This window comes from Ictidomys tridecemlineatus, chromosome 2 (assembly GCF_052094955.1).
Source record: "Ictidomys tridecemlineatus isolate mIctTri1 chromosome 2, mIctTri1.hap1, whole genome shotgun sequence".
Taxonomy (NCBI): domain Eukaryota; kingdom Metazoa; phylum Chordata; class Mammalia; order Rodentia; family Sciuridae; genus Ictidomys; species Ictidomys tridecemlineatus.
In genome coordinates, this window is record NC_135478.1 from 92,446,461 (window position 1) to 92,474,272 (window position 27,812).

The 27,812-nt window shown below is 39.2% G+C and overlaps 1 protein-coding gene and 1 non-coding gene across 5 annotated transcripts; both read right to left on the reverse strand.

Moving 5' to 3' along the window:
* Positions 1 to 74: 74 nt before the first annotated feature.
* Zcchc8 (zinc finger CCHC-type containing 8) lies at positions 75 to 27,146 on the reverse strand. Of its 4 annotated transcripts, none has more exons than XM_078039273.1 (14): positions 26,763 to 27,146; positions 25,260 to 25,300; positions 22,922 to 22,996; positions 21,408 to 21,513; positions 19,058 to 19,135; positions 15,690 to 15,793; positions 15,508 to 15,573; positions 14,868 to 14,928; positions 14,275 to 14,417; positions 13,859 to 14,001; positions 11,215 to 11,336; positions 8,683 to 8,769; positions 8,307 to 8,424; positions 75 to 2,500 (listed from the first exon to the last, which is right to left on the reverse strand). In XM_078039273.1, the coding sequence occupies exons 1-14, from the start codon at positions 26,961 to 26,963 to the stop codon at positions 1,725 to 1,727; spliced, it is 2,121 nt and encodes a 706-aa protein (XP_077895399.1). In that variant the 5' UTR covers positions 26,964 to 27,146; the 3' UTR covers positions 75 to 1,724. The 4 variants fall into 4 exon arrangements, with proteins under 4 accessions (XP_077895399.1, XP_077895401.1, XP_077895400.1 ...); XM_078039275.1 differs by having other exon boundaries at positions 25,260 to 25,297; positions 26,765 to 26,928; XM_078039274.1 differs by having other exon boundaries at positions 25,260 to 25,303; positions 26,765 to 26,928.
* On the reverse strand, positions 22,337 to 22,470 carry LOC120892111 (small nucleolar RNA SNORA9). Its single transcript, XR_005736771.1, has one exon. It is a non-coding gene; the product is annotated as a small nucleolar RNA SNORA9 (small nucleolar RNA).
* Positions 27,147 to 27,812: the final 666 nt, after the last annotated feature.

Below are 27,812 nucleotides of genomic sequence, written 5' to 3' on the forward strand. Positions count from 1 at the left end.
TGTTACTTCTTTTATTGCCTAAAAGCACACTGTGTGCCCTCAACAAGTAACTGAAGAAATAAAATAGGAGACACTTTTTGAGAAAGCAATGTTTTTATAGCGCTTTTGACAGGGAGGCAGTACAGTGGTCAAGTCTGGGTCTGGGGGTTGCTCACCAGTTGTGTCTTAAGTGCTTCCCTCTAAACAAAATGAAGGTAATAGTAAACATGGGACAATGCACAAAAATACCTTAACACAACACCTGGCATAATAATTGCTAAGCTATGTCTGGATTCACAGAGGACTCTACCAATGCAATATTTAAAGGGACATTTAAAGAACTACTCTATGATTTAGGGTGCAGTCAAATCTTTAGTTGAAGGTTGGTCTTTTAAGAACCACATCTTAAAACTCACAAGTCCCTTTAACCTCTCTGTGCCTCCCTATGGTAGTATTTGCCTGACAGAAATGTTGAGGCTGCTCTATATCGACTACTGTTAAAGGGTTACTTTATTATGTATTTAAACTCAGAGAAAAAAGTCAGAAGTATTTAACATTTTATTTTAGCAAGTTCTATGAGGGCCTTAAAATTAATTTGTCCTTTTATATAATTTTCCTTCTCTTTATTGTTCTAGAGCAGTAAATATGATACTTCAAGTTCCCAAAAATGAAAAATCCAGAATGGTTCTATATTGCTCCCTCTGTTGGCCTGGGAGCAGGATAACACTACCTGAGACTAATAATTCAAGACTACTTAAGTTCCTGGACTTGACCAACTATAAACATGTAACAGCATTTCACATAAAGAAAAAAATCATACTTTCAGCTCTATCTTTTATATCTGATGTGCAAAAGCAATTAATTTATATCTACTGTTTAATTCTTAAAGTTAGGATTCAAATCCAGAATATTATTTTTGTACAAAGGTTAGCTGCCCTCTTTTCATTTTTGTAAAATAGCTACTTAAGAGATTCTGCTCTTTTATATATTTAAGGTGGAAATTCTCTGAAAGCACCCAAGCTTGCAATTTCTTATTTCCTTTGCTGTCACTAATTTTCGCAACCACATAATTTTCTTCCAGATTTAAAAGTTTAATAATTTAACTGTGAATCACTTTTTTATATTCAAAGTCTTAGGTTATGTATATGAAAACTAATTTATTAAACCTCTGTACACAAAAGGGAACATAACTGTATAGTAAGCTTATATGAAGAATGAAGGTACAAAAAAACAAAATTGTTGTTAAAATTGATACATGTAAATCTTACAAAAATACCCCAAATGGGATAAAGCTGCTCATCCCTGATTTTTCTCATTTGGTTGTCAGAGTTGAAATATGAATTTAAAATGGTTAGAATTTTTTTTAAAAAGTGATATATTAAACTTATATACAGGATAATTAGCAAAATGTAGAAAGGGAAAACAATGTACAAAAGACAGATAAAAAACATCACTCTTGACAGACACTCACAATCCAAAAATAGTATAAACCTTAACAAACTATCTCTGAACCAGCTCTTATGTACATTCCCCCTGCAGGTTTTGTGGGTGAGAATAAAATACGGCAAATTAGTGAGCCCAGTCTTTCCATTCTTTAAGATAGGCTTGACTTGAGACCACGATTCAACCTTGGATAGATTTTTAAATAGGGAGGGACGAATAGGAGAACAATTTTTACCCATCACTTGGTACGCATCAACAGAACACAGTTACAGATAATTGGCTCTTGGTGCCACAACAAGCAGTTATTCGGAAGTTTTTTTGTTTTTCTGCTGGTTTCGGGGAGAGTTCTTTAACAAGTTTCTTATCCTGAGGTACATTCCAGTAGATTCTGCCATATTCTCAAATTCAAACGGCGTTATTCCAGTTGCAAACTTGCTCATGTCAGGTATAGGGCTATGAACTTTAGAGGCTGTTGAAGAACTGGTGTCCACTTGAAGGGGCTTCTGGCTGCCTCCATTCCTGATGTTACAGTTTGATACGACATCACCACTGTCGAGCAGAGCGTCTCTGGAGCTCACCTCTGCAGATTCCTCCTCTTCATTCTGACAAAGCAGGGTGGTCTCAGAGGTTGGGCTTAAGGGAGGTTCAACTTCAGCTCTCTTTGCACAAGTGTCTGGTTGCTCAGACTCCTCCAGCGTTGGCTTTTCGGCTGTTTTCCCTTCTGGGATAGGAAGGTCAAGATCATTTGGGCAAGGTGAAGAGGCAACGGAGTTTCCAGTTAAAGGTGTGTCCACCGGAATATCAGAGTCACTATTGATGCTCTCGGCCTGCTCAAGAGCTGCCCATATCCGCCTCTGTTGTTCTTCAAGTTCTTCCAGAGTCAGTGCGTCCTCATCCACAGCTGTGCTCCGGGTTTGGGGTGAGTCACTGGGAGTCAGTGGCGGGGTCCCCTTGGGGAGTGGAGGAGTGAAGAGGGGTGGAGGAGTTCCCCGTGGCAGTGGAGGAGGAGTGCCAGGAGGCAATGGTGGTTGAAACTGAAATGCTTCACTGGTCTGAGAACCATGTGGCACCTCCACATCTGAAATGAGAATGTTGAGAGATACTTTACAAGGTGTAACAGCATTTGATTTTGCAAAAATTTATTATTTGAACTTGGAGGTATCTAGAGGTCCAATAGTCAAAAATAACTGGCTTGAGGGGGAAAACTGGACACCATGACCATGACCTAATGTCCTCAATGCACTGAAGAAGACTGTCTGCAGCGAGAGCTGCCAGGATTTCTTGAACCAAACCCCCAGGAGAGCCACTCCATGCCATGTACATGGTTTCAGACAGAAGAGATACAGAGTAGTTCCCAGGGAAGGTGCTGTGGCTGAAGAACTGGTTCCTGGCCCAGCACAGTAGGAAATCTGACTGAAGTGCAGGTGGGCTACGCAGTGTAGCCAGGCTGGGGGTGGAGTGAGGATGAAGGCAGGAAGACACCTGAGGCATTTCCCATGAACCTCTAATCTGGACTCCTTGCTCACCTGTGGGCACGTGTATCAACTGTGTGTCCCTCAGCTACCACCTGTCTAATAACCAAGTGCCTTTTCCTAAATCTGGACTTTTATCCTATTTACAATTCTTACTAATGGCACCACCACTGTTATCTGCTTGGAGTATCACAGATGGAAGCTGTTCTTCATTGGAGTCCTCTCTTTTTTTCTCTTCTACCTGAAGGACCTGGGCCTTCGAGATCCCTTTGTTCCTATTCACTGCCATAACCACTACCTTATTTCAAGACCATTATCACTGGCCAGGAACAGTGGCATTGTTGTGGATTCATCCTCCTATATCTGTCCTCTGAACTCTAGCTAATCTTTCTAAGACATCATCTGGCCCTATGGACTTTCCCATTTCAATGAGAAACTCTTTAGTGCCTTCCCATCACTATGGGATGAAGTCTGATCCTTTCCTGTGCTAGTAAGGCCTCTGTGATCCGGAGTTGCCTGACTCTATCCTGCATCCCTTACTGCCCAGCTTAAACACAGAGTTGCGCTGTCAGCCACTGTGCAGGTACCTGTGTTTCTGCCTGTGCGTTTCTCTCCAAATGCTGCCCTGCCCCTGCTCGTCTCCCTGGCAAATTCACCCCTTGAGTTGCAGCTCAAAATCACTCTTTTTAGGACCTACAACTTCATTCAGTATGGTTCCTCAGTGTTTCCTCTGTGCCACTATTAATTACAGTCTGTAATCAGGTCTGTGGCAGAGAGATGTCGTATTATTGTAGACCACCATGCTGGTAGCAAAGTGTTGACACACCTGCAATCACTGGTGACAGAATGGTAACTAAGACAGAGATCTGTCTTACTCATCTGTTTTTCCTGTCCACAGAGTGATCATAAACACAGTATGGATTTTAAAAATGTGAAAAACCCAGCCAAATCTTGAAACCTATGTAAAACCAGTCTGAATTTTACTGAACAGGCAAAAAGATTTGCAAAAACAACACACTGTTACTTATAGGGCTGGGGATGTGCCTCAGGGGTTGAGTGCCCCTGAGTTCAACCCGTGATTCCCCCCTACCAAAACAAAAACAAAAACAAATGTACAAGCCAGATACAATGGCATCCCAATTACTGGGGAGGCTGAGGTAGGAGGTTTGAAGTTCACGGCCATCCAGGGGAACTTAGCAAGACTCTGTCTTAAAGAAAGAAAAGGGGCTGAGGATATAATTCAGTGTTTATTTAGCATGTACCAGGCCCTGGGTTTAATTCCCAGTATCACAGGGAATAAATGATGAATAAATAAATAAATAAATAAATTATAAACAGCTTAAAGTCAAGTTTCATTTCAACAAAACATCACAAAAAACACAATCAATATAAGAATGTTATAATAAATAAGAACACATTTAGGTAGTTGTATTTTGCAATTCCAAACTGAATCACTATATCCACAGATTTGGGACATAGACCCTTTTCTATTTATACGCTTCTAATAACATTTTTCAACCAGAAAGTAACAATGAGATGTCTCAATGTTTCTCCTTCCTGGGAATGAGCTGTCACAGAGGTCACTCAAGCTACTTCTCTGCAGAGGACTGTGCACTACAAGGCAGGAAGAAACTGGGATTGGGGCAGTCTAGGGGTGGACAGGGCCTTGATTGTTAGACCATGAGGCCAGAGTTCAGTCAGCAGAGGGGAGAGGGAGAAGAAAAAAAAAAAAAAACAAAAAACCAAAAAACAGAGTTCAGTCAGCAGGCCCACTTGGCTCCTTCACTAAGCAGCCCTAATAACTGACCTTGACAATCTGATTATCACCTTAGTTGTTCAGACACAGGTGGGGAAGGGGACACTTGGTCTATTAGCTGGGAACACTGAAAATTAACAAGTGGGTTGACAGGGTATGGGGAAACACCTGGAGAAGTTTTTGGTGGGCTCAAGATAATGTGGCTTTGGGCTGTGGGCCTTAGTGTGTACACAGGCTCACAGGGCCTCTTTTCAGTCTGGTTTAGGTAAGAAACCTTGTGCCAACCAGTCCTTTTTTTTTGGTGGTACTCAGTATTGAACCCAAGGTCTTAAGCATGCTAGGCAAGTGCTTCACCACTGAGTTACATCCCCTTAACAGGTCTCATTGTCTGGACTGGCCTCAAAACTTGCACTCCTCCTGCCTCAGTCTCCTGAGTCACTGGGTAAAAATTATAGGCATGCGCCATTGCACCCGAAAACCATCAGTCCTCTTAGGCACCAATGGGTAGATGATCTTTTTTCTGGATGGGTTCTGTGTATATCACACAGGTTCCAAATAAATCAGCACTCCTTTAACAAGTGCTAAATCTATTGCCCAAATCCCATTCTGCATGGAGCCAAGGAAGTGAGGAAGGTGGAGGCACTCATTGCTTTAGTACCAGGAGTCTCACCACACTATGGGGTCCAGGCTGGTAGAAGACAGGTAGAGAAAAAGGGACAGGGAAAGAGCAAAGAAGAGAAGGAAGGAGAGAGAGGGAAAGGGAAGAGGGGTAGAGGGAGTAAGAGACAAAGAGAGAAAGTTCCCCTGGAAGTACAAGAAATAAAGAAAAAAGTTCCCTCCTATGTGTGTGGACCTGATGACAGGTTGCCATTAAATCCCCAAACTTTTGAGAGATGATAGCTGTGTCTCAAATGATTTAACAAGCATAGGTGGCTTTGTGCAACCATGAGGGTAAATGGCTTTCTCCCACTATATTATAAATAGCATAAGACCAAAATATTCACTCCAACTGAAAAGTTTCTAGGCAGTGGGGACAGATAACTGGCACTGAGATACTGGAATTCTTGAGACTGAAACCATTTCTACCCTCATGAGGAAACACTGGATCCTGGTCTTTGATAACACTGAGAAATGCTGGGTTCTGAGGATATACTTTTGTCTGGGTCAACTGCTTTAAAGGTTTGGAAAATTACAAAATTGTCAAAATTTCATGGGTATGGGATGGGGTTCTGGTTCAGCGGTAGAGCACTTGCCTAGCATGTGCAAGGTGCCGGGTTCAATCCTCAGCCCCACATAAAAACAAATAAAATAAAGGTATTGTGGTCAACTATAGCTAAAAAAACAAAAACATATATATATTTCATGGGTATGTGGCAAGGGCTATGATAATTCTGTTCCCTATTAACTCTCTGGTCTTGTTAACAATTGAGATTGGGCTAGGTGCAATGGCACACACCTGTGATCCCAGATGACTAGGAAGGAGGCTAAGGTAGGAGGATAGTGAGTTGAAGGTCAGCCTGGGCAATTGAGTGAAACCCTGACTCAAAATAAAAATAAAAACACAAGAGGTGGGGCTGGGCACAGTAGCACATGCCTGTAATCCCAGCAGCCTGGGAAGCTGAGACAGGAGGATCATGAGTTCAAAGCCTGTCTCAGCAACTTAGCAAGGTCCTAGGCAACTTAGCAAGACCTTGTCTCTAAATAAAATATAAAAATAAGGGCTGGGGATGTGGCTCAATGGTAGTGTGCTTGCCTAGCATGGACGAGCAATGGGTTTAATCCTCAGCACCACATAAAATAAATTGATAAATAATAAAATTTTAAATATATTTATACATACACATATAAAAAAAGGGCCAGGGATGTGAATCAGTGGTAAAATGACCCTGGGTTCAATCAATCCCTGGTACCAAAAAAACAACAAAAAAAAGTAAGAACCAATGAACATGCATAAGGCCCTGGGTTCAATCTCCAGCACCAAAAAAAAAAAAAAAAAAAAAAAAAAAAAAAAAAAGAAAAGAAAGAAAGAAAGAAAGGGCTGGGAATATAGCTTAGTGGTTCAATTTTAGCAGGATTGTGACACACACACACAGGATAAATACACTGAAGTAACGCTGCAGGCGCAGGAAGTCCAGGTTGTGAACTCTAACCAGACTTCCAGAATCCCTGTGGCTGAGATTATGCAGAATAAAAAAATGGGGAAATAATTTGGCAGCTTTGATTATGGACTTCTGAAGCCACTTATGCAACATAATTCAATTTTGGACTTTAATTCCTTTGAATTTTAAGGGGATTTAGTCTGTAACTTTTACAAATTCTCCCTGGGAGTTTGAAAACTAGAGAGGGGTTCATATTCAAGTTTGAGGTAAGGTACATTGCTGGAATCCTTATTATTAGAATGCTTTTTAAATTTTTTAATTTAAATATAAGGCTGGGATCAAACCCAGGGCCTTGTATAGGTTAAGTACACATTCTACCTCTGGGCTACATCCCACTCCAATTATTGGAGTATCCTTTTTTAACACAATAACTTTATTTATTTATTTTTACATGGTGCTGAGAATTGAACCCAGTGCCTCTCACTTGCTAGGCAAGTGTTCACTGAGCCGCAACCCAAGCCCTGAAGTTATCTTTATGTATGTCATCTTTTTTTTTTTTTTTTTTAGTTGTCAATACACCTTTATTTTACTGATTTATATGCAGTGCTGAGAATCAAACCCAGTGCCTCACACATGCTAGACAAGTGCTCTGCCACTGAGCCACAACTCTAGCCCTGTATGTTATCTTAATGTCGACACTTCACCTCACTTCAGAACATCTGATATGCTACACAGAACAAAAGTAGCTAGGTGTTGCTGGGCCCACTGGCACATGCTTGTAATCCCAGTGACTCAGAAGGCTTAGGCAGGAGGATCTCATACTTGAGGCCAGTCTGGGCAACTCAGTGAGACGCTATCCCAAAACAAAAAATAAAAAGGGCTGGGGTAACACAGCTCAGTGACAGAGAGTCCTGAATTTAGTCCCTAGTAAAAAACAAACAAACAAACAAAATGTAACTAGGCATAATTTAGAATAAGAGTGATTTTCAGTTTTGGATTGGGAGTGACCTTGTAGTTTATCTAATCCACACAAAGCCTGGATCTACTCCAGAGTTTTCTGGGGGGAAAATCTAAACTAGTAATCTAAACTATAATCAGAAGTCCCAGGGGGAAATACAGAGAAGCAGTGGTTGGTATTGGGGGAAGAGAGGCTCCAAAAGAGGGGAGGTCTGTTCTGAGTTGCCAATGATTTGCTCAAAAGGACTGTCACAATCCTGGTACCCACAGGTTCCATAGGTAAGTGAAGAGGGTTAAGAGTAATCAGAGGAAAAGGCCAAAGCTGCCAGAAGCTCACATGCTGTCCACTGGTTATCCCAGAGCGCAGCCCTGATCAGAGGGGTGGTCTAGCTGTTGCCCTCTAGGTGTGTTAAGTGTCAAACTCAGGGATTCAGGTAGCTGGCCCACTTGGTTCTCACATTAAGTGTGGCTTCTAATTCAGCTTCAGTGATAGTGGTGATGCTCTGATCTCTAATAAAGGAATATCACCCTTTATATGGACTCAGGAGCATGGACTCATCATGCCTACTTACTGAAATCAAAACCAGAGATGAGACCTACCTGAATCGAGCTCCATGTCAGCGGGAGAATCTGCAGAACTACTTTCCTTTCTCTGCTTCTTTGGACTTCCAGGGCTAGACTGAGAGGAAGACCGCTTACTGCCAGACCTCATGCTTGGCTAAAGGAGTAACCACACGGACACAAGTGAGATGGGACGAATGGAGCACTAAACACCAACCTGCACTTAACTGATATGTAGAAAACCAGTATGGAGCCAAGTCTAGGTAACTGGTGAATCCTGCTGTTTTTCTTTTGATTCCTCAGAAGACAGGGATTTAGATACAAACACGATAATGCAATAAGATACTAATGAGTTACAAAATCTCACAGCTATATGCCATAATGTTTATAGACCACACCTTTAAAATCTATTTACCACTTGGAAGTTAGAAGTAAGGTAACTGGCAAACACATCCTTCTGCTGACATGCCTGCATTGGTATGGAACCAAACATCCTCCATTCCTAATGATGAAAACAGAAGAAAAAAGAAGTATGTATTTGGAAAATACCATTTTTTGAAATTTTGCTCGAAGGAAGAAAGTGAAAATTTCAAATTACATTTCTGCTTTTTGTATCTTTTCCTTCATTGGAAATTAAGGGAAAAAAAATGTCAAGTAAAAGGAAGAATAAAATCTGCCTGTAAAATGACCAAGACAAGACTGAAAGACCAAGTGGCCTGAAAAGTTCTATCTACTGCAGGCAGCATCTACAGAACCTGTTATGAGCCTCCCAGCCCTTGTTTCTCACCCTCCACTCACTGTGCCTTCCTCCTAACATACACACACCAAGTTTTCAATCTTCTGTTCTTTCCCTTTCCAAATAGAGTACAGTAATGTTCTTTAACTCTGTTCCTTCTCTCTCATCTCCAATAACACAATCAGCAGTTGTTGCTGTTCTTTTTAAAAATATGTTTAGTTGTAGATGGACACAAGCCTTTATTTTAATGTGCTGCTGAGGACTGAAACCAGTGCCTCACACATGTCAGGCAAGCACTCCACCACTGAGCCACCACCCCAGCTCGTCAGCAGCTTTTCTTCATCAGAATCCCTTTGTGCTCTTGTGAAACTTAAACTGGACGGTCTGAGTCAGTTAAGTCTAAAGGTAGACTCATGAATGTGCATTGCTACTGAGGACCAGGAATTCTGACAGACTGGTTCTTGGACCCACTTCCAGAAGCAAAGATGGTTTACATCATACAATTTAAACCTGTCCTGTGTAAGTTCATCATTTGTATCTATTCATAGACTCTAATTTCAGATCTTTGGCTTCTTCCCAACTGCCTAGTTCCCAAGAACACTAGGAATACAGTTATATTTAAAACAACAACGCAGGGCTGGGGATGTGGCTCAAGCGGTAGCGTGCTCGCCTGGCATGCATGTGGCCCAGGTTCGATCCTCAGCACCACATACAAACAAAGATATTGTGTCCGCTGAAAACTAAAATAATATTAAAAAACAACAACAACAACAACAACGCAATAGTTAATTGTTGAATCTTGAAACCTAAGATGAAAGTTGAACAAAAGTATGGATAAACATTCATATACAGAATTGAGAAATTTTGCCATGTGGGAAAAAAAAAAAGAGAGAGAGACAAAAGGCGTGGTGGTATACACCTGTGATCCCAACAAGTCTAGAAGCTGAGGCAAGAGGACTGCAAGTTCAAGGCTAGCCTGGGTGACTACCGAGACTATCTCAAAATTAAAAAAAAAAAATTAAGGGGTTGGGAATCTAGTTGAGTTGTAAAGAGCATGTGTCTAGCATGTGTGAGGCCCTTTGTTCAATTCCCAGTAACTCCAAAAAAAGAAAGTGCAAGCTAGAGAGATGAAATGAGAGAGAGAAAAGGAAGAAAAAAGTAGCAATAACAAAAAATGATAAGCAGGTTGGGTATGGTGATGCATGCCTACCATTCCAGCTACTCAGAAGGCTAAAGTAGGAGGACTGTAATTTAAGGCCAGACTGAGCAACTTAGAGAAACCTTGTCTTAAGCAAAAGAGTTATAAGACATTTAGGTTTACTATAGATAGAAATTTATTTCCCCAAGGGGCTGGGTTGTGGCTCAGTGGTTGAACACTTGCCTAATGTGTGAGGTACTGTGTTCGATCCTCAGCACCATATAAAAACAAACACAATAAATAATTTAAACATATAAGTTACAAATTTACTTTTTTTTAATGTAATATAACTGCTACAGTACATAAAGTTTTTTTTTTTTAATGTTTAATTTTTGGTTGGACACAATATATTTATTTATTTATTTTTATGTGGTGCTGAGGATCGAACCCAGGGCCTCTTATGTGCTAGGCGAGCGAGTGCCCTACTGCTGAGCCACAACCTTAGCCCTAAAGTCTCTTTTTATAATACGTTATATTTTAGGGCTGGGGATGTGGCTCAAGCGGTAACGTGCTCGCCTGGCATGCGAGGGGCGCTGGGTTCAATCCTTAGCACCACATAAAAATAAAATAAAGATGTTGTGTCCACCGAAAACATAAAAAAAAAAAAAAAAGCTATATTTTGAACAATATTCTCTCTCTTTTTGGTACCAGGGATTGAACCCCGTGATGCTTTACCACTGAGCTATATTCCCAGCTCTTTCTATTTTTAATTTTTGAGATAGGGCCTAAGCAACTTAGCTCAGGGCCTTGCTAAGTTGCTGAGGCTGGCTTTGAACTCTTGATCTTTCTGTCTCAGCCTCCCGAGCTCCTAGGATCACAGCCATGTGCTACCACACCCAGCCTCTTTTTTTTTTTTTTTGTGAGAAAGGGCCTTGCTATGTTGTCCAGGCTGGATATGAATGCTCAGTCACCTGGGATTATAGGTGAGTGCCACCATGCCAGCTAATATTTAATACTGTGAACAATCTGTTACATAATCATGTCACATTCCAAAATAAAAACAATATACTTACATCTGGAATTCCTCTGGGAGTAGATATGTTAAAACCTGGATAGTTTACCAATTTCGACAGATCATAAGTAACACTTTTATTCTGTTGTACTTCTCCAACTTCTGATTCTCCATCAGCATCATCTATTACAGACCAGGAAAAGTGTTAACATTGCAAGGAGCTAATATGTCCCTCCCTATACCAGAACTATACCTAGAAAGTGTTTCACTGGGGCTGGGGGTGTGGCTCAAGCGGTAGCGCGCTGGCCTGGCATGCGTGCGGCCCGGGTTTGATCCTCAGCACCACATACCAACAAAAGATGTTGTGTCCGCCGAGAGCTAAAAAATAAATATTAAAAAAAATTCTCTCTCTCTCTCCTCTCTCACTCTCTCTTTAAAAAAAAAAAAAAAAAGAAAGTGTTTCACTGCCAAAGAATTAGTCTGGGAATTAACTTTAATTAGAATTTTTCTGAACCACTAAAATAGAATTTTTAAGCAATGTGGATATATTACTTTGATAAAAAGAAATATGTAAAATTTTTCTTTTTTTTTTGGTGCTGGGGATCAAACCCAGGGTCTTGTGCATGCAAGGCAAGCACTCTATCAATTGAGCTATATCCCCAGCCCTATGTAAAAACCTTAAGAAACTTTTTTCTGCAGGTTGCTTAAAATTCCATTTTGCATTGACCTTATGATTTGACTAATGCTCTATTCCCTTGTTTCTCATTTGATAAAAATTTACATAGTGTCTATTATGTGCCAGATGATATTTCATTTCCAGATAGTGCTTTTTTTTTTTTTAAGAGAACTTTAATATTTATTTTTTAGTTTTCGACAGACACAACCTCTTTCTTTGTATGTGGTGCTGAGGATCGAACCCAGGCCACACGCATGCCAGGCGAGGGCACTACCGCTTGAGCCACATCCTCAGCCCCCAGATAGTGCTTTAAGTGGTTTAGAAATATTAACACTCATAAGGCTGGAGTTGTGGCTCAATGGTAGAGCGCTGATCCTCAGCACCACATAAAAATAAATAAATAGGGTTGGGGTCGTGGCTCAATGGTAGAGCACTTGCCTAGCATGTGTGAGGCACTGGGTTTGATTCTCAGCACCACATATCAATAAATAAAATAAAAATCCATCAACAACTAAAAATAACAAACAAACAAATAAATAAATAAAGGTATTGTGTCCAACTACAACCAAAAAATAAATATTTTTAAAAAATTAAAGCTGGGCTGGGGATGTGGCTCAAGCGGTAGCGCGCTCGCCTGGCATGCGTGCGGCCCGGGTTCGATCCTCAGCACCACATACCAACAAAGATGTTGTGTCCGCCGAGAACTAAAAAATAAATATTAAAAAAAAAAATTCTCTTTGTCTCTCTCTCTCTCTCCTCTCTCACTCTCTCTTTAAAAAAAAAAAAATTAAAGCACTAATATTTTTTTTTGGGGGGGGGTATTGGGGATGGAATCCAGGAGCACTTTACTACTGAGCAACATCCCTAGTCTTTTTTATTCTTTATGTTGAAACTGAGTCTCCCCAAGCTGGGAGGCCCGGAATCTGTGATCCTGATTCAGCCTTCTAAGTCACTGTGCCTGGCAACTCAGTTAATCTTTACAAGAATCCTAATAGGTATATATTACTAAAACCACTTTACAGATAAGAGTCATCTTTGAAGAATATTTGTAAGCCATTTTATTTAATTTTGAAAACTATTAAATAAATCAAGCATTAAATTTACTTTCCTATACTATCCAAATACCCAAGACTCCCAAATAATTTATAAAAAGAAGCTTCCCTTCACTTTTTGATATTTTCATTTTATCTCATTTTCATTCTTCAGCCCTTTTAATACTCCACCTACCCCAGTAATGGGGACTGAGCTCAGGGGTGCTTTACCATTGAGCTATATCTCCAGCCTCCCCCCATTTTTAATTTTTTTTTTTTTTTTTAGTTGTAGTTGGACACAATATCTTTGTTTATTTTTATGTGGTGCTGAGGATTGAACCTAGTGCCTCACATGTGCGAGGTGGGTACTCTACCAATGAGCTACAGGCCCAGTCCTCTAGCCCTTAAAAATTTATTTTTGTAACAAAGTTTTGCAAAGTTGCCTAGACTGACCTGCTGCCTCAGCATACTGGGTAGCTGAAATTTCAGGCATGTGCCACAGAACCTGGCTGGTTTTTTTTTTGATTAAAGAATCACAAGAAAATGGGATAGCAATGGCTGGTCTATTTAATGTGCACTGAATTATCTAAAAAATATGATGCACCAGGCATGGTGGTACACACCTATAATCCCAGTTATTTGGGAAGTTGAAGAAGAAGGATTACAAATTGGAGGCCAGCTTGGACCACTAAATGAGATCCTGTCTCAAAATAAAAACATGGTAGCACACACCTGTAATCCCAGTGGCTCAGGAGGCTGAGGCAGAAGGATTGCTAGTTCAAAGCCAGCTTCAGCAATTTGGTGAGGACCTAAAGCAATTTACAGAGACCCTGTCTCTAAATAAAATATAAAACTGCACTGAGGATATGGCTCAGTGGTTAAGTGCTCCTGGGTTCAATAAAATATAAAATAAAAAGTGCTGAGGATGTAGCTCAGTGGTAGAGCACTTGTTTAGCATATGCAAGGCCTGGGTTCAATCCGGGTTCAACATACTATACCTTTTCCATCATAGAGTGCAAGCCCTGAATTTTCCAATTCAGCTTCTTTGAGCCACCCTGGTGGGTACCCTAGCTGGCGCATCCGATAGATAAAAGGAGGAAGACTCTTGTCTGTCACACCTAGTGCATCTTGAAGTTCCTCACTAAGTAAAAATAAAAAGGAAAAAATATTGAATTCTTGCTTGCACACAAACAAGGTTCTCATATTTTAAAACATTCTTATATTACACAGCTTGGAGCATGGTGCCTAATAAGCACATAGTTAACATTATATAACTGTCTTTGAATGAATTGATGTATTATTCTGTAGATCTTGCCAGGGCACTTCCATCCTGAAAATTTTCCTGAAGAGGCATAGAATGTTCTAAATACTAAGGAAGTAAAAATTGATATCTAAGATAAAATAACATTAGTACCTAATAACTCCTGGCTTGAATCTCCCAAATCTTTCTTCTACTTCTTCTGCATGGTATCGTTGCTGAAAATTCTGACTGTTTGCCTCGCCACAAGCATCCATATACTCTTTTCTCTTTTCGTTTATTCGAGCAGCATTTCGGGGCTAAATCATAATGTTTGAAAAGAATAGTATCAAGCAATTTAGAAACATTTCAGAAATTAAATAATCAGGTTTTTTTAAGGTAAAGCAAGCAAGCAAATTGTTTTAGTTTCAATGTTTAAATCAAGCCTAAAAGAGGATGAATATTTTTGAAAACTAAGCAAAAAGAAGTAGTCACTTTAATTTCTTATTACCTCGGTGTTATCAGAACATAAAATCAAGTTTATAGAATAAACTGTCTAGAAATTAACTGTCATGACATCTCATTTATTCATATCAAATAGAGTACTGTAATAAATTATTGTTTAAAAAATGTAATGTCTTAAACTATAAATACAGATTTGAAAAGATTTCAAGTTAAAGAGCACTTCACACCACACTATGCCATAAATGTGTAAAATACATCAGCAAGCTCTCGTTCAACAACATTTTTTTTATATGAGAGAAATTTACCATTGGGCAATCTTTCATTTGATGTTCTTCAGAACCACAATTGAAACAGTGAGGCTTTGGCCTATTTGGTCAAAAAAACAAAAATTTTCATAAATAAAACATAAAAGCAAATCATTAAAATTCTAGATGACAGTAAAGTGTTATCAGAGACAAAAAAGCAAGTGGATGACAGATCACTATAATCTGCAATAACGAGTACACTGGCTCTCCTGTACTCAGTGATTTAAACAAACAGCACTGTGCAGTCTTTTAACCAAGAACCTTTCTGTTCCTGACTCATTTACTACCTCTTCTGAATTTTTTCAGTAGTTAATAACAAAAGAATTGAGTCAAACCGACCATCGTGTTTCCTTTAGGCACCATGGAAAGAAGGCAGGTGGTTCTAAGACTGCGATCACATTGACAGAAACAATTACTTCTTTCCACCCTCCCAGCACATTATGTGTGAACCAATGAATTCCAAGAAATAAATGATCAATTTTAACATTTACTATGTCTACATATTGGAATTCTAGCTGAATCTAGAATTTTCTTTACAGTAAACCAGCAATAAAAAATATTAACTTTTCAAGCTAAAAGAGTTTATGCTTTTCGTATTAAAAAACAAAAAGAATAAAACAAAACAACTCCCCACACAAACCTTTTTGCCTTTACTTGTATTTCTTGCCCTTCTAGAGAAACAATGTGGCTGAAGACTTGCTGGTACCTTTAGTGAATTTTATTAAGGAATAGTTATCATAGTCTGTAAAATTTGGTAAACTTTTTTAAAGGTGAACTTAGTGGCAAGATGCATAAAAGATCTTCATTCACTATGTAGGATACTTGGGTATTTCCCATCCTTCGGTAAGCTGAGGGTTTTCATTTAGTAGCGGTTGCCCCAATTTATCAAGGCAAAAATTAGTAAAATACAGGACACTTCCTACAACCTGCAGAAGACAAGTCAAAAAATATTGCTATTTAAGCAGGAAAAAAAAAAAAGACATTAAATTATGTAAGACTATGATTACCTGTTTTTAACAATTTATTTTTGGATAAAATTATTAGAAATAACAACTCTCTAGTTAAGAGAGCCAGATTTTGATGTGTAAGTAAAAGCTACATCTGAGTTTTTTTCTCTGTATTAAATCATTACTATCAACTACACTCTCTCAATTAAAAAATAAAAACCTTGACTCTTATATGTCCCTCCAGTACCCCATTTCTTTGCACCAAGATCCCCAGGCCCTACTATTTATTGGTTCCATTTCTCTTGTTCCCAATCTTTTCTTTCCCTTCCAAGATTTTGGAGAAATTTCATTCAGACAAGTTGAAAAAACAGTACCATGAATACTCATGTACCCTTCACTGAAATTCAATAATTGTTAATAATTTGACATTTTTCTGTACATGTCTCTCTTTACACACACACACATTTTAGCTCAGCCATCTGAAAGTCAATTGCACACATCATGACACTTCATTCAGTACGAGCCTTCTAAGAGTAAGAACATTTTCCTACAAAGCCTAATACCTGTCATACCTCAGAAAACTAACTCCCTAGTGTCATATATATGTAATACTTATAGTTCTCCCCAACTGTCCCCAAAAGTTGATGTTATATATTTTTTTCTTTTATCTAGTATATATATATGTGTGTGTGTGTGTGTATATTTATATATATATGTTTTTTTTTTTTTGTAATGACACTGCCACTCTCTCTTAAAACATTTTCAGTAATGTTCTGTTTCTATCACTGCACTATGCTTCTTTTTTTTTTTTAAAGAATTTTTAATATTTATTTTTTTTTAGTTCTCGGCGGACACAACATCTTTGTTGGTATGTGGTGCTGAGGATCGAACCCGGGCCGCACGCATGCCAGGTGAGCGTGCTACCGCTTGAGCCACATCCCCAGCCCTGCACTATGCTTCTTGACAAATGAGCTTTGTAAGGACCTCCATGCAGTCAAATTCAACCCACAGTTGTCAGTCTTCACCTCAACTTATTAGCAAGAGTTGGCAGAACTGATACCTCCTTGCTCTCAGAAATATTTTCCTTCCTTGGTTTCCAGGACACCTACTTTGCTGACCAAGGTAGGTGGGTCTTTGCTAGATTCCTTTCTCCACTTTTTATATACTGGAAGTATGTAGAAGTATCTGGGACACAGTAAGCAATACAGTGTTGGCTTCTGCCTGTGGGCTTCCCCTTCCTTCTACAGTTTGATGTACTCTTACTCAAACTGCAGCTTCAGCCCTGCTCCTTCAGCTCATCCAGGTCTTGACTCAGAGAGGCTGTCACCAACTACTCATACAAGCCACCTACTCCATAGTCTCGAACTCTTTGTCATGTTTTATTTTTCTGGAAAGCCTTGCTTTCTTTCACTAGAATTTAAATCAGTGAGAGCCAGGACTTTACCCTTTTTGTCACTGCTGTGTCCTGGGAGCGTAGAATGATTCCTGGCACAAAGCAGCATTCAGTAAACATTTCTTGCTATTTCTTAAAGGACTAAATTAATAAATACGCAAAACTCCCAATTTCTAGGATATTACTTTAAATCTCAGAATCTTAAAGTTGGAAGGGAAATGAAAAGTTACCTACTTCAGTTAGAAATCCTTCTTTAGAGTTTTCCAATAACATCCTACTCTTTGACTCCAGTAACATGGGAATTCAATTTTTTTAAAAATACAGTGCTTGGGGCTGAGGTTGTGGCTCAGCAGTAGAGCGCTCGCCTAGCATGTGTGAGGTCCTGGGTTCAATCCTCAGCACCACATAAAAATAAAGAGGGGCTGGGGTTGTGGCTTAGCAGTAGAGCGCTCACCTCGCATGTGCTAGACCCTGAGTTCGATCCTCAGCACCACATAAAAAATAAATAAGTGAAATAAAGGTATTGTTTGCAACTATAACTAAAAAATAAATATAAAAAATAAATAAAGATATCGAGTCCAACTACAACTAAAAAATAAATATTAAAAAAAAAAAAATACAGTGCTTGGGGTTGGGGTTGTGGCTCAGCAGAAGAACGCTCACCTGGCAGGTGTGAGGCCCTGGGTTTGATCCTCAGCACCATATAAAAATAAATAAAAATAAAGGTATTGTGTCTAACCAAAACTAAAAAATAAATATTTAAAAAAAAAAAATTCAGTGCTGGCCTGGGGACAGATCTCAGTTGGTACAGTGCTTACTTCACACACACGAGGCCCTGGATTCAATCCCCAGCACCACAATAAATAAATAAATATTCAGTGCTGGGGGTCAAACTCAGGGCCTGATACCTATGAAATAGTCTATCACTAAGCTCCAGTACTGGCCTGTCTGTTGAATTCTTTTTTTTTTTTTTTTTAAACCTTTCTTAGTACTAGGAATTGAACCCAGGGTTGCTCTACTATTGAGCTACATCCTGACCCTTTCACTATTTTTTATTTTGAGACAATTTAGGGTATTCCTAAATTGTCCAGGCTGGCCTGAACTCACGCTTCTCCTGCCTCAGCTTCCTGAGCATCTGGGATTGCAGACATGTGGCAGAATTCACTTTTTTTTAAAGCACTGGAGATTGGACCCAGGGCCTTATGTAGTGACCAATGAGCTATACCCCTAGTGTGACTTTCTAAAAGATGAGTTGAACTGAAGCGCCTCTACTCAATTTAATCACTGATTCTAATTCTTTCACTTGGAACTATAAAGGGTGATTGATAACAACCTTCATTCTGTGTGCAGAAATGTGACATTCCTTGTAAATCTTTTCAGTAAAGCTTGGGATCTTCATCCTCACAGCTGACCCCTATCTTTAATATTGTGGTACATCAAAGGAGGATAATATTCCATAAACACAAAAAACTAGCCTTAGTTTAATAGAATTCAGAACTACATTTATATCAACTTTTAAAAAAATTACAAGTTGCAAAGTCAGACCACTACATTGTGTCAGCACTACAGAATTTTACAGATATTGAAAGGCCTTTTTGTAGGTCACCCCTAATAAGCTTCTATCTTCACCCAACAGTTTAGTCTGTCAACATTTTGAATTTCAAATCTGCCATTTGTTATATTAGCTACTCAGTTCCCTCTGTTTCATTTTTCTATAAATTCAACAATCATGTTTCCTACATCTTAGTCCTTGAAAATATATAGGGAGGTTAGTTAGAACAAAAACAAAATCCTCTAAAGTCTGTCTATTGTGCCTGCAGGTCATAACATAACAGTTATTAAAAACTTACACTAAATGCTTCCTTGTTGTTTTTAATGGCACAGGATTCTTCAGCTTTATGGTCCTCTTCTAACACAACACTAGATGGCTAGGACAAGCAGAAACATATATTACAAACCAGTAACCAATTTTTTAACAACTTTAAATGTCAAATACAAGTCAATAAGTTTCACAAAATTTTAAATTCATCATGGTAATAGAGTTTAGAAGGTAAGTGAGGAAGGTTTATCAAAGAAATTTCAGAAGGCAAGGGAGAGAAAAAGACAGCTTCTTCTGAAACATTTGTGTTAATCAATGTAACTTATGAAATTTTGTATCTGTAAGGTGGCAAGGCAGACTTTATCTTGAAAAATAATAAATCAAGCCAGACATAATATACAGTTTTACATTACTTGTCAATACTGATAATATATCCCTCAGACTTAAGCAATTATATAATTCTTAAGTATTCTTTGAATTAGCACTTGCATAGTATGCATAAGGCCCTGGGTTTGATCCCCAGCACAAGGGGAAAAAAAACAAAACAAAACATAGTTTAATTGGTAAATGTTACCTTTATAAAATCTATATATGAAGCGAGGCTTAGTGGCACACACCTGTAATCCCAGCGCCTCAGGAAGCTGAGGCAGGAGGATGGCAAGTTGAAGGCCAGCCTTAGCAGTTTAGAGAGACCCTGTCTCAATATAAAAGAACTGGAGTAGGGGGGGCACTGGGGATATAGCTCAGGTGGTAGAGGGCTTGCCTAGCATCATGCATTAGGCCCTGGGTTCAATTCCTAGCACCACCACCAAAAAGAAAAAAAAAGGAACTGGGGATGTAGCTCAGTAACAAAGCAGCTTTGGGTTCTAAATAAACAAAACAACTGTTTACGAAACTGGGCATGACAGTTCAAGTCCATAATTCTAACAATTTGGGAGAATGAGGCAGTAAAATCTCAAGTTCAAGGCCAGCCTGAGTAATTTAGTAAGACCCTAAGTTATTTTTATTTTTTAAAAAAATAAAAAGTGCTGAGGTTGTAGCTCAGTGGTAAAACACGCCTAGGTTCAATCCCTAGTATCACAAAAACAAAAAACACAGAAACCTGTATGAGCCAGGATATTGAGGAAACTATAATCCAAGTTATTGGGGAGACTGAGGCAAGAGAATCACAAATTCAAGGCTAGCCTGTGCAATTTAGCCAGATCCTATCTCAAAATAACAAAATTAAAAGGGCTGGGGATATATCTGAGTGGTAGAGTGTCCTAGGTTTAATCCCCAATACCACAATCAATCAATCCATTAATCAAATAAACATTCTATATGATATATAAAAACAAAGGATAAAAAAATTTAATCAGAACAATTCATTCTCCAACCCCTGATGATAAACAGCTATATATCCTTATTTGATTGATTCTATATATCTTAAATTTTAATTTATAAAAAGCCCAGAGGCTGAGTGCGCCTGTAATCCCAGCATCTTGGAGGCTGAGACAGGAGGATCGCAAGTTCAAAGCCAGTCTCAGCAAAAAGTGAGGCGCTAAACAACTCAGTGTAGACCCTGTCTCTAAATAAAATAAAAAAAATAGGGCTGGGAATGTGGCTCAGTGGCTGTGTGTCCCTGAGTTCAATCCCCAGTTACTCACCTCCCCAAAAAAGCCCAGAAATCATAATTCTGATTGTTTTCCCCTCTAGTCTGGGAATCAAACCCAGGGACACTCTACCACTCAGCTACATTTTCAATAGTTCTTCTTCTTGTAGTATTGGATATCAAACGACCCTGGGCCTTCACCATGCTAGCCAAATGCTCTACCACTCAGCTACATCTCCAGTTTCCTCAGGCCTTGTTCTTTATTATATTTAATCATTTCTATTATTTATTTATCTTTTGGTACTGGAGATGAAACCTAGGGGTACTTTTACCCCCGAGTTACATCCCCATTCCTTTTTATTTTGAGACAGGGCTCGTTAAGTTGTTGAGGATCTCACTAAGATATTGAGGCTGGGCCTTGAACTTGTGATCCTCCTGCTTCAGGCTCCCAGTCACTGAGTTATAGGAATGTGCCACCATGCAGAGCTGCTGAAATTAACTTGCTGCTCATGACCATGTATCCAAGTTAGGAAATAAGGGGGAAAAAAAACCAAAAAAAACCCTTTAGATGTAGCCAAATCTGAATTTGATCCTGAGCAAAGAGGCCACATCCAGAGGAAAACCAGGTGGCTGCCTTGATCAAACTCTGGAGAAGTTGGTAGAACAAGGGAAGGTGAACAGGCAATCTTAATAGTCCCTGTGGTTTGGATTCAAGAGGATCCCCATGGCCTAATAATTGTCAGTGAAAAACAACCTACTCATCTTGAAAATCTCTAAAAATTTGAAATACCTGGGGCAAAAGATTAAAAGAAGTCTTTTCCACATCATTTTTCTGCTGTTCCTCAAATCTTTTTACTAAATTTGAAACAAATTCCTCTATTTCTTGATGATATTGCCTGTGTAAGAGGACAAGATGGTCAGAACCCAGAGAAAAACATTTAATAGACTGAAATCTTCTGCATTATTTATTATAAGGTGTCATATCTTAATCTTGTTTTATTTTCAAATCACCAACTCTTTGTAACACTTAGGAACCTGCTCCCTAGGAAAAATATACATTGTTGCCAAGTTAACCAGATAACCTAATATAGTACTTCGCATAGGAGAGCACTGAACAGTTGTGTATAGAATGGACTTTATTTATAAATTCTATATGCTTAACTTCTGAATAGACCTCCAAAATAAATGCCTCAAAATTCAAAGAAATAAAAGGATTACATAATGAAAAGCTCCTTTGTTGTTTCCTAATCACCTATTTCTGCAACCCAAAGATAATATATTCAGTTTTTCCATATCCTCCTCCCAGAAATTCTTCATGCACATATAAGGAACCACCCATTTAAATATGAAACTAGAAAAAAATAATAAAACCAAAATATATTGCAGGAAAAATATACTGCTTTCTCTATCACTCCAGGTCACTGACTATATTCATCAAATATCCTATAATGCTCCATATAGGAGACGTCAAAGGAACTGATATCTTGTTATGCTGTAACTGGGCAGCCATACTGTCTCAGGCTCAGGCCAACTGTGCCAAAGGCCAGATCTGCCCAGCACCTTCCTGTGGGTACTGCATTTACCATCCAGATTCCTTCCCCACCCTCAGAGTCTTGGCTTCCACTTCTACTGAGATGAAGCCTGGCATGTGTTCCCTTTATCTTCTTTACCATGACCAGCACATAAAAAAAGAAATAAGTGACTTGGGAGGGGGAAAACAACTGTCTGAAATGCCTACGACTAAGCTCTAAGGATGGGACAGGGCAAGGCCTCAAACCACTTCAAGACACTCTAGCAAGCACTGTAGGAATGCTCTGAATTATCCAAACTCCAGCATGCTGGAAGGCTTGCACAGGTCAAGTTTTGCTGTGAAAGAAAAATATAATGTGGGAGGTTTTAAAGATTAGTTACCTGATAGAAAATTCAGTTATCTGATTCTGGGAGAGAAATGGCTATTATTATTATTATTCTGATACTGGTGGTCCTTATTCTTATTAGAAGTAAGCTCTTACAGGTGCTTGTTCAGGTACTTAAGAGGAAACAATATTAGTATATTGTTTTCCCATATAAGAAACTAAGGACATAGAAAGGTTCCATGACCTGCCTAGGTTCACAGATATAGAAAGTAGAAGTCCAAATTCAAATTCAAGTCTATAAAACTCCCATGGCCTTGCTTTTAATCTTTATTTCAAATATTTTAACTCTAAGAGGATCGTAAGTAAAATAACAAATTTAATATAAATACAAAAACAGAATACTTATAGAAGACATTAATGCATATTTAGGGAAGAGAAAATTACTTACTTTGAAATAGCATTGTTCATAAATAGAATTTGTAATAAAGGTCCATCTAACTTAGTATTGTTCACCAATATTCCACTAAAACAGAAGTTAAAATATATTCTTAGAAGATATCAAAGTAATATGTATATATGTACATATATATAAAACAGTTTTTAATAATTATTAATTGCTAAAGATAATATATAATATTAATATAATATTAATAATATAGTATAAATAAGATGAAGAACCACCAAAAATTTCAGTTTTCTCAAGAAAAATCTAGGTTTTCACCAACTATATCTACTTCAATGATTGATTTTACACAGAGGTATCTCTTACTCAACATTTTTTAAAAATATTTTCATTTTTTTTTTTTAGGTATCGGTGGACACAACATCTTTGTTTGTATGTGGTGCTGAGGATCGAACCTGGGCCGCAAGCATACCAGGCGAGTGTGCTACTGATTGAGCCACATCCCCAGCCCTCTTACTCAACATTTTAAAAAAAATGTTTCAGCAAAAAATAAGAATCACAGTTAATCTTTCTTGTCTTTTTTTTTTTTTTTTTTTTTCAGAGTAGAAATTAGAAGTTTATTAAAGGACAGCAGAAAAGACTTCTCCGGAGGAAGAAGGGGACCCAAGAGGTGGATTCCCTTGTCTTTTCTTTTGTGCTAATCAAACCCAGGACATCATCCCCAGTATAATCTTTCAATTTTTAACCAAAAAGCTTCCTTCCTTAAGGGCTATTTTCTTTAAAAATCATGGGAGAAAGGAAAGGATAAATCAACAGGTTAAAAGAATATATATCTAGGGCTGGAGATACAGCTCAGTTGGTTGAGTGCATGCCCACATGCCCAAGGCCCTGGGTTCAATCCCTAGCACCACAAAAAAAGAAAAAAAAGAAAAAAAAGAATGTATTTCTAGCTGGTGTGGTGGTACACACCTGTAATCCCAATGACTTGAGAGACTGAGGCATGAAGATCATAAGTTCAAAGGCAGCCTCAGCAACTTAGCAAGGCCTAGTCTCAAAAAAAAATAAAATAAATAAAATAAAGAAAGGGCTGGAGATGTAGCTCAGTGGTACAGCATCCCTAGGTTCTATCCCTAGTGTTGCTTTAACACAAAACCAAAAAAAACTTCTTCTTCTTCTAAAATGTTGTCTTGAATAATTTCTATGAACATATTTAAATTATACAAATAAATCCTTGGCTAGAGGAATATTATAAAACTTAATTCAGGGGCTAGGGATGTGGCTCAAGCGGTAGCGCGCTTGCCTGGCATGTGTGCGGCCCGGGTTCGATCCTCAGCACCACATACAAAATCAATGATGTTGTGTCCGCCAAAAACTGAAAAATAAATATTAAAATTATCTCTCAAAAAAAAAAAAAAAAACAACAAAAAAAAAACAACAACTTAATTCAAACTTCCCAGAATGTTTTTTGAATAGGAATAGCTGTGTTGATAATTTGCTAACTAACTACTAACTATTAACATTTAGTCAAAAATTTCTGGATTATGGGGCTGGGGATGTGGCTCAAGCGGTAGCACGCTCGCCTGGCATGCGTGCGGCCCAGGTTCGATCCTCAGCACCACATACAAACAAAGATGTTGTGCCCACCGATAACTAAAAAAAATAAATAATAATAAATATTAAAAAAATATTAAAAAAAAATTTCTGGATTGTAGTTCATAATACTTTCTCCTAGTGAGGCAGTTTAAAAGTTTATGCACTTATGAGAATTTAGATTTTATCCCCAGGAGTTAATAAAGAACTAGTATTCTGGGGCTGGGGATGTGGCTCAAGCTGTAGCGCGCTCGCCTGTCATGTGAGCGGCCCGGGTTCGATCCTCAGCACCACATATAAAATGAAGATGTTGTGTCCGCTGATAACTAAAAAATAAATATTAAAAAAAAAAATTCTCTCTCTCTCTCTCCCCCTCTCCCTCTCTCTTTTTTTTTTTTTTTTTTTTTTTTTTTTTTTTTAAAGAGAGTGAGAGAGAGAGGGGGACACAGAGAGAGAGAGAGAGAGAATTTTAACATTTATTTATTTTTTTCTTAGTTCTCGGCGGACACAACATCTTTGTTGGTATGTGGTGCTGCTGAGGATCGAACCCGGGCCGCACGCATGCCAGGCGAGCGCGCTACCGCTTGAGCCACATCCCCAGCCCCCTTCTCTCCCTCTCTCTTTAAAAAAAAAAAAAAAAAAAAGAACTAGTATTCTAATTCCTTTAGAGTATGTTTAACAAATGACAATGATAAAATAAATCCTATACCTCTTTTGAAAGAAATTCTGATTATATATTAATATCCAGACAAATAATAAGGGACAACTATGTTGTAATTTCAAAATGTCATACCTTGGTCGAGTTAGAATGTTCAATTTTCTTTTAAGTTCTTGATGTTATTACTTGTTAAGGAATATTAATCCTCATTAAACAGAATCATGCAAATCACAAAATTCAACTTAACTATCAACACTCTCACTTTTAGTATCAGAAAGCTGATGACATACTTACTAAGCACCTGTTTGTTTGCAGGCAAGGCATTTGGCTTTAAAGCCAAAAACATTTACATCCCTTTGAATATATGTATACATATATTTTTTTGTGGGAGGGTACTGGGAACTGAACTCAGGGGTGCTCCACCACTGAGCCACATCACCAGCCCTGTTTTGTATTTAATTATTTAGAGACAGGGTCTCCCTGAGTTGCTTAGGGTATCACTAAATTGCTGAGGCTGGCTTTGAAGTCTCGATCCTCCTGCCTCAGCCACCAGGCCTGGACGTATATTCGAAAACACAATTCTGAAGTTAAAAAGTCTAACAGACTAAACCATTATTCAAATAACGGTGTCCATGGCACAAGTTTAAACAGCCAATTAGGAAACTTAACTCTAAGTCGAGGCTTCATTATAGGAAAGCAAACGCAGAGTAATTAAATAGTTAACAACTGAAGAATCTAGGATGGAATTATAAATGTCCTCCAACTGTCCCTATCATGAGAAAATTTTCATAATAAAAAAAATTAGGGGGCTGTGGATATGGCTCAGTTGGTAAGAGTACTTGCCTCGCATGCACAAGGCTCTAGGTTCAATCCTCAGCACCATTAAAAAAAAAAAAAGTACATGAAAAAAAATCAGATTTCAAAAACCTTAAAAGCTTGACATACCTTCCACACTTAAGGATCCTTGCAAATTTCAAAAGGAAAACTGAACCAAAATTATCTATATATAGTTTTCCAAACTCTAATAATGAAAACAAACACATTAGCAAATCCAGAATGTAATCAAGTAACTAAAGCCAAATGGAAACTCACTTGGCACGTTTCCCCAAAAGCAATGAAATGCAACCTAGCTTAAGGTGGAAGAGCTCTAAAAGTAATTCTCAATCCTAATTAAACAAGCAATTAATCATATCTCTTTGCAAGACCCGATTCCTCAAGACCCTCAACTCTGCAGCCTAGGACCATCTGCTTTTGCGCCGCCATCCAAGAGCTCAGTATTCGGTATCGCCTAACATACTATATAGTAAGACTGTCTCAACTTGAGCTTGTCTGCACTGAATGAAATTGGATCATGAAGTCAAACAGAGGGGTAGACGTGAGGATCTGTCTGCAATCTAACAGCTAAGCAGTCTAAAATCACCCTAAAAACGGAACCCAGTCGGGGCTGCAAGGATGGACTCCTAAGGAGACGGGTTTCTAACACCGAGGTTTGCGCGGAGGCCTCGGGGCAGCTTGCGCAAAGCCCGCCCGCGGGGGCGGCAAAAGGCTTGGAATCCCGGCCCCTGTGGAATCTCCGCCGCGTCCGCGCCCCGCACGGACCCGCGCCCGCGATGACAGGGCCCGGCCAACCGGAAGGATATTCTCGGCGCGGAGCTGCTCGATGGTCTCCTCGCACTGCCGAAGCCGCTCCCGGAGCTCCGCGTCACCAACCCCGTCCTCGTCCTCTGGGTCGCCGTCGTCGTCCTTGAAACGGGTGTGAACGGGCTTGGGAATCGACTCCTCCGGGGGATCGAAAGCCTCGAATAGCTCTAGGTCGCCAAAATCCACCTCCGCCGCCATCTTGGGTTGTGGGAAAGATTCGAGAAGAGGCGGAGCGGGCCACCGCGGCAGGGGACGAAGGTTGTAGGGCGGGTCCGCTCTCCAGGAGCGGGCAGCGCGGGGACAGCGAGTAGGGTGTTCTCCACACGCCGGCCGCCCAAACTGCACCTGGGGCGGGGCCGGCCCCGAGAGACTACAGTTCCCAGAATGCAACGGCGCCGCTCAAGCCCACTTCCGATTTCGCCAGGGAGCGTGGCATGCCGGGATGTATGGTTCCTAAGCGACTGTTAACTCATTGTTTGCATGGCATACTGGGATTGATCTTTTCTGAAATGTGGGGAAAGCCTGACTGGAACAGAATGCGTTAAAACAATAGGGACTGGCCCTGTTAGGCACTTAAGGCTCAGAAATCAGAGCACGACACAAGACTTATTACGCGTTCTGGTGTGCATGCTAAAAGGCATCAAGAGAAGAAAAAACTCCAGCTTCAGACAAGCTAGTTTCTTGGGATTGTTTCCTTCTTTATGTAAAATTAGGTAGATTATTAGACTATTTTAGATTTTTTTTTATTTAATGAGGTTTTCTGTGGTTTCTCTCGTTTATTCACACGTACAACACATATTTACCAAACCTCCTCTAGGACTTGAGGATGCAAGAGTGAGCAAAATGAATCCGTACTCTTAGGAAGCCTGCAGTAAAGATGAATCTACAATTCAAAAACCACCTTAGTTACAGATATGTGTGTTCTTAAACGGAGCTCGGGTATTCTTCACAATGTGATCAACAATGCCAGGCTTGGTAGAGCTTGCCTGTAATTCCAGGGGCTCCCGTGATCGCAAGTTCAAAATCAGTCTCAGCAATTTAGTGAGA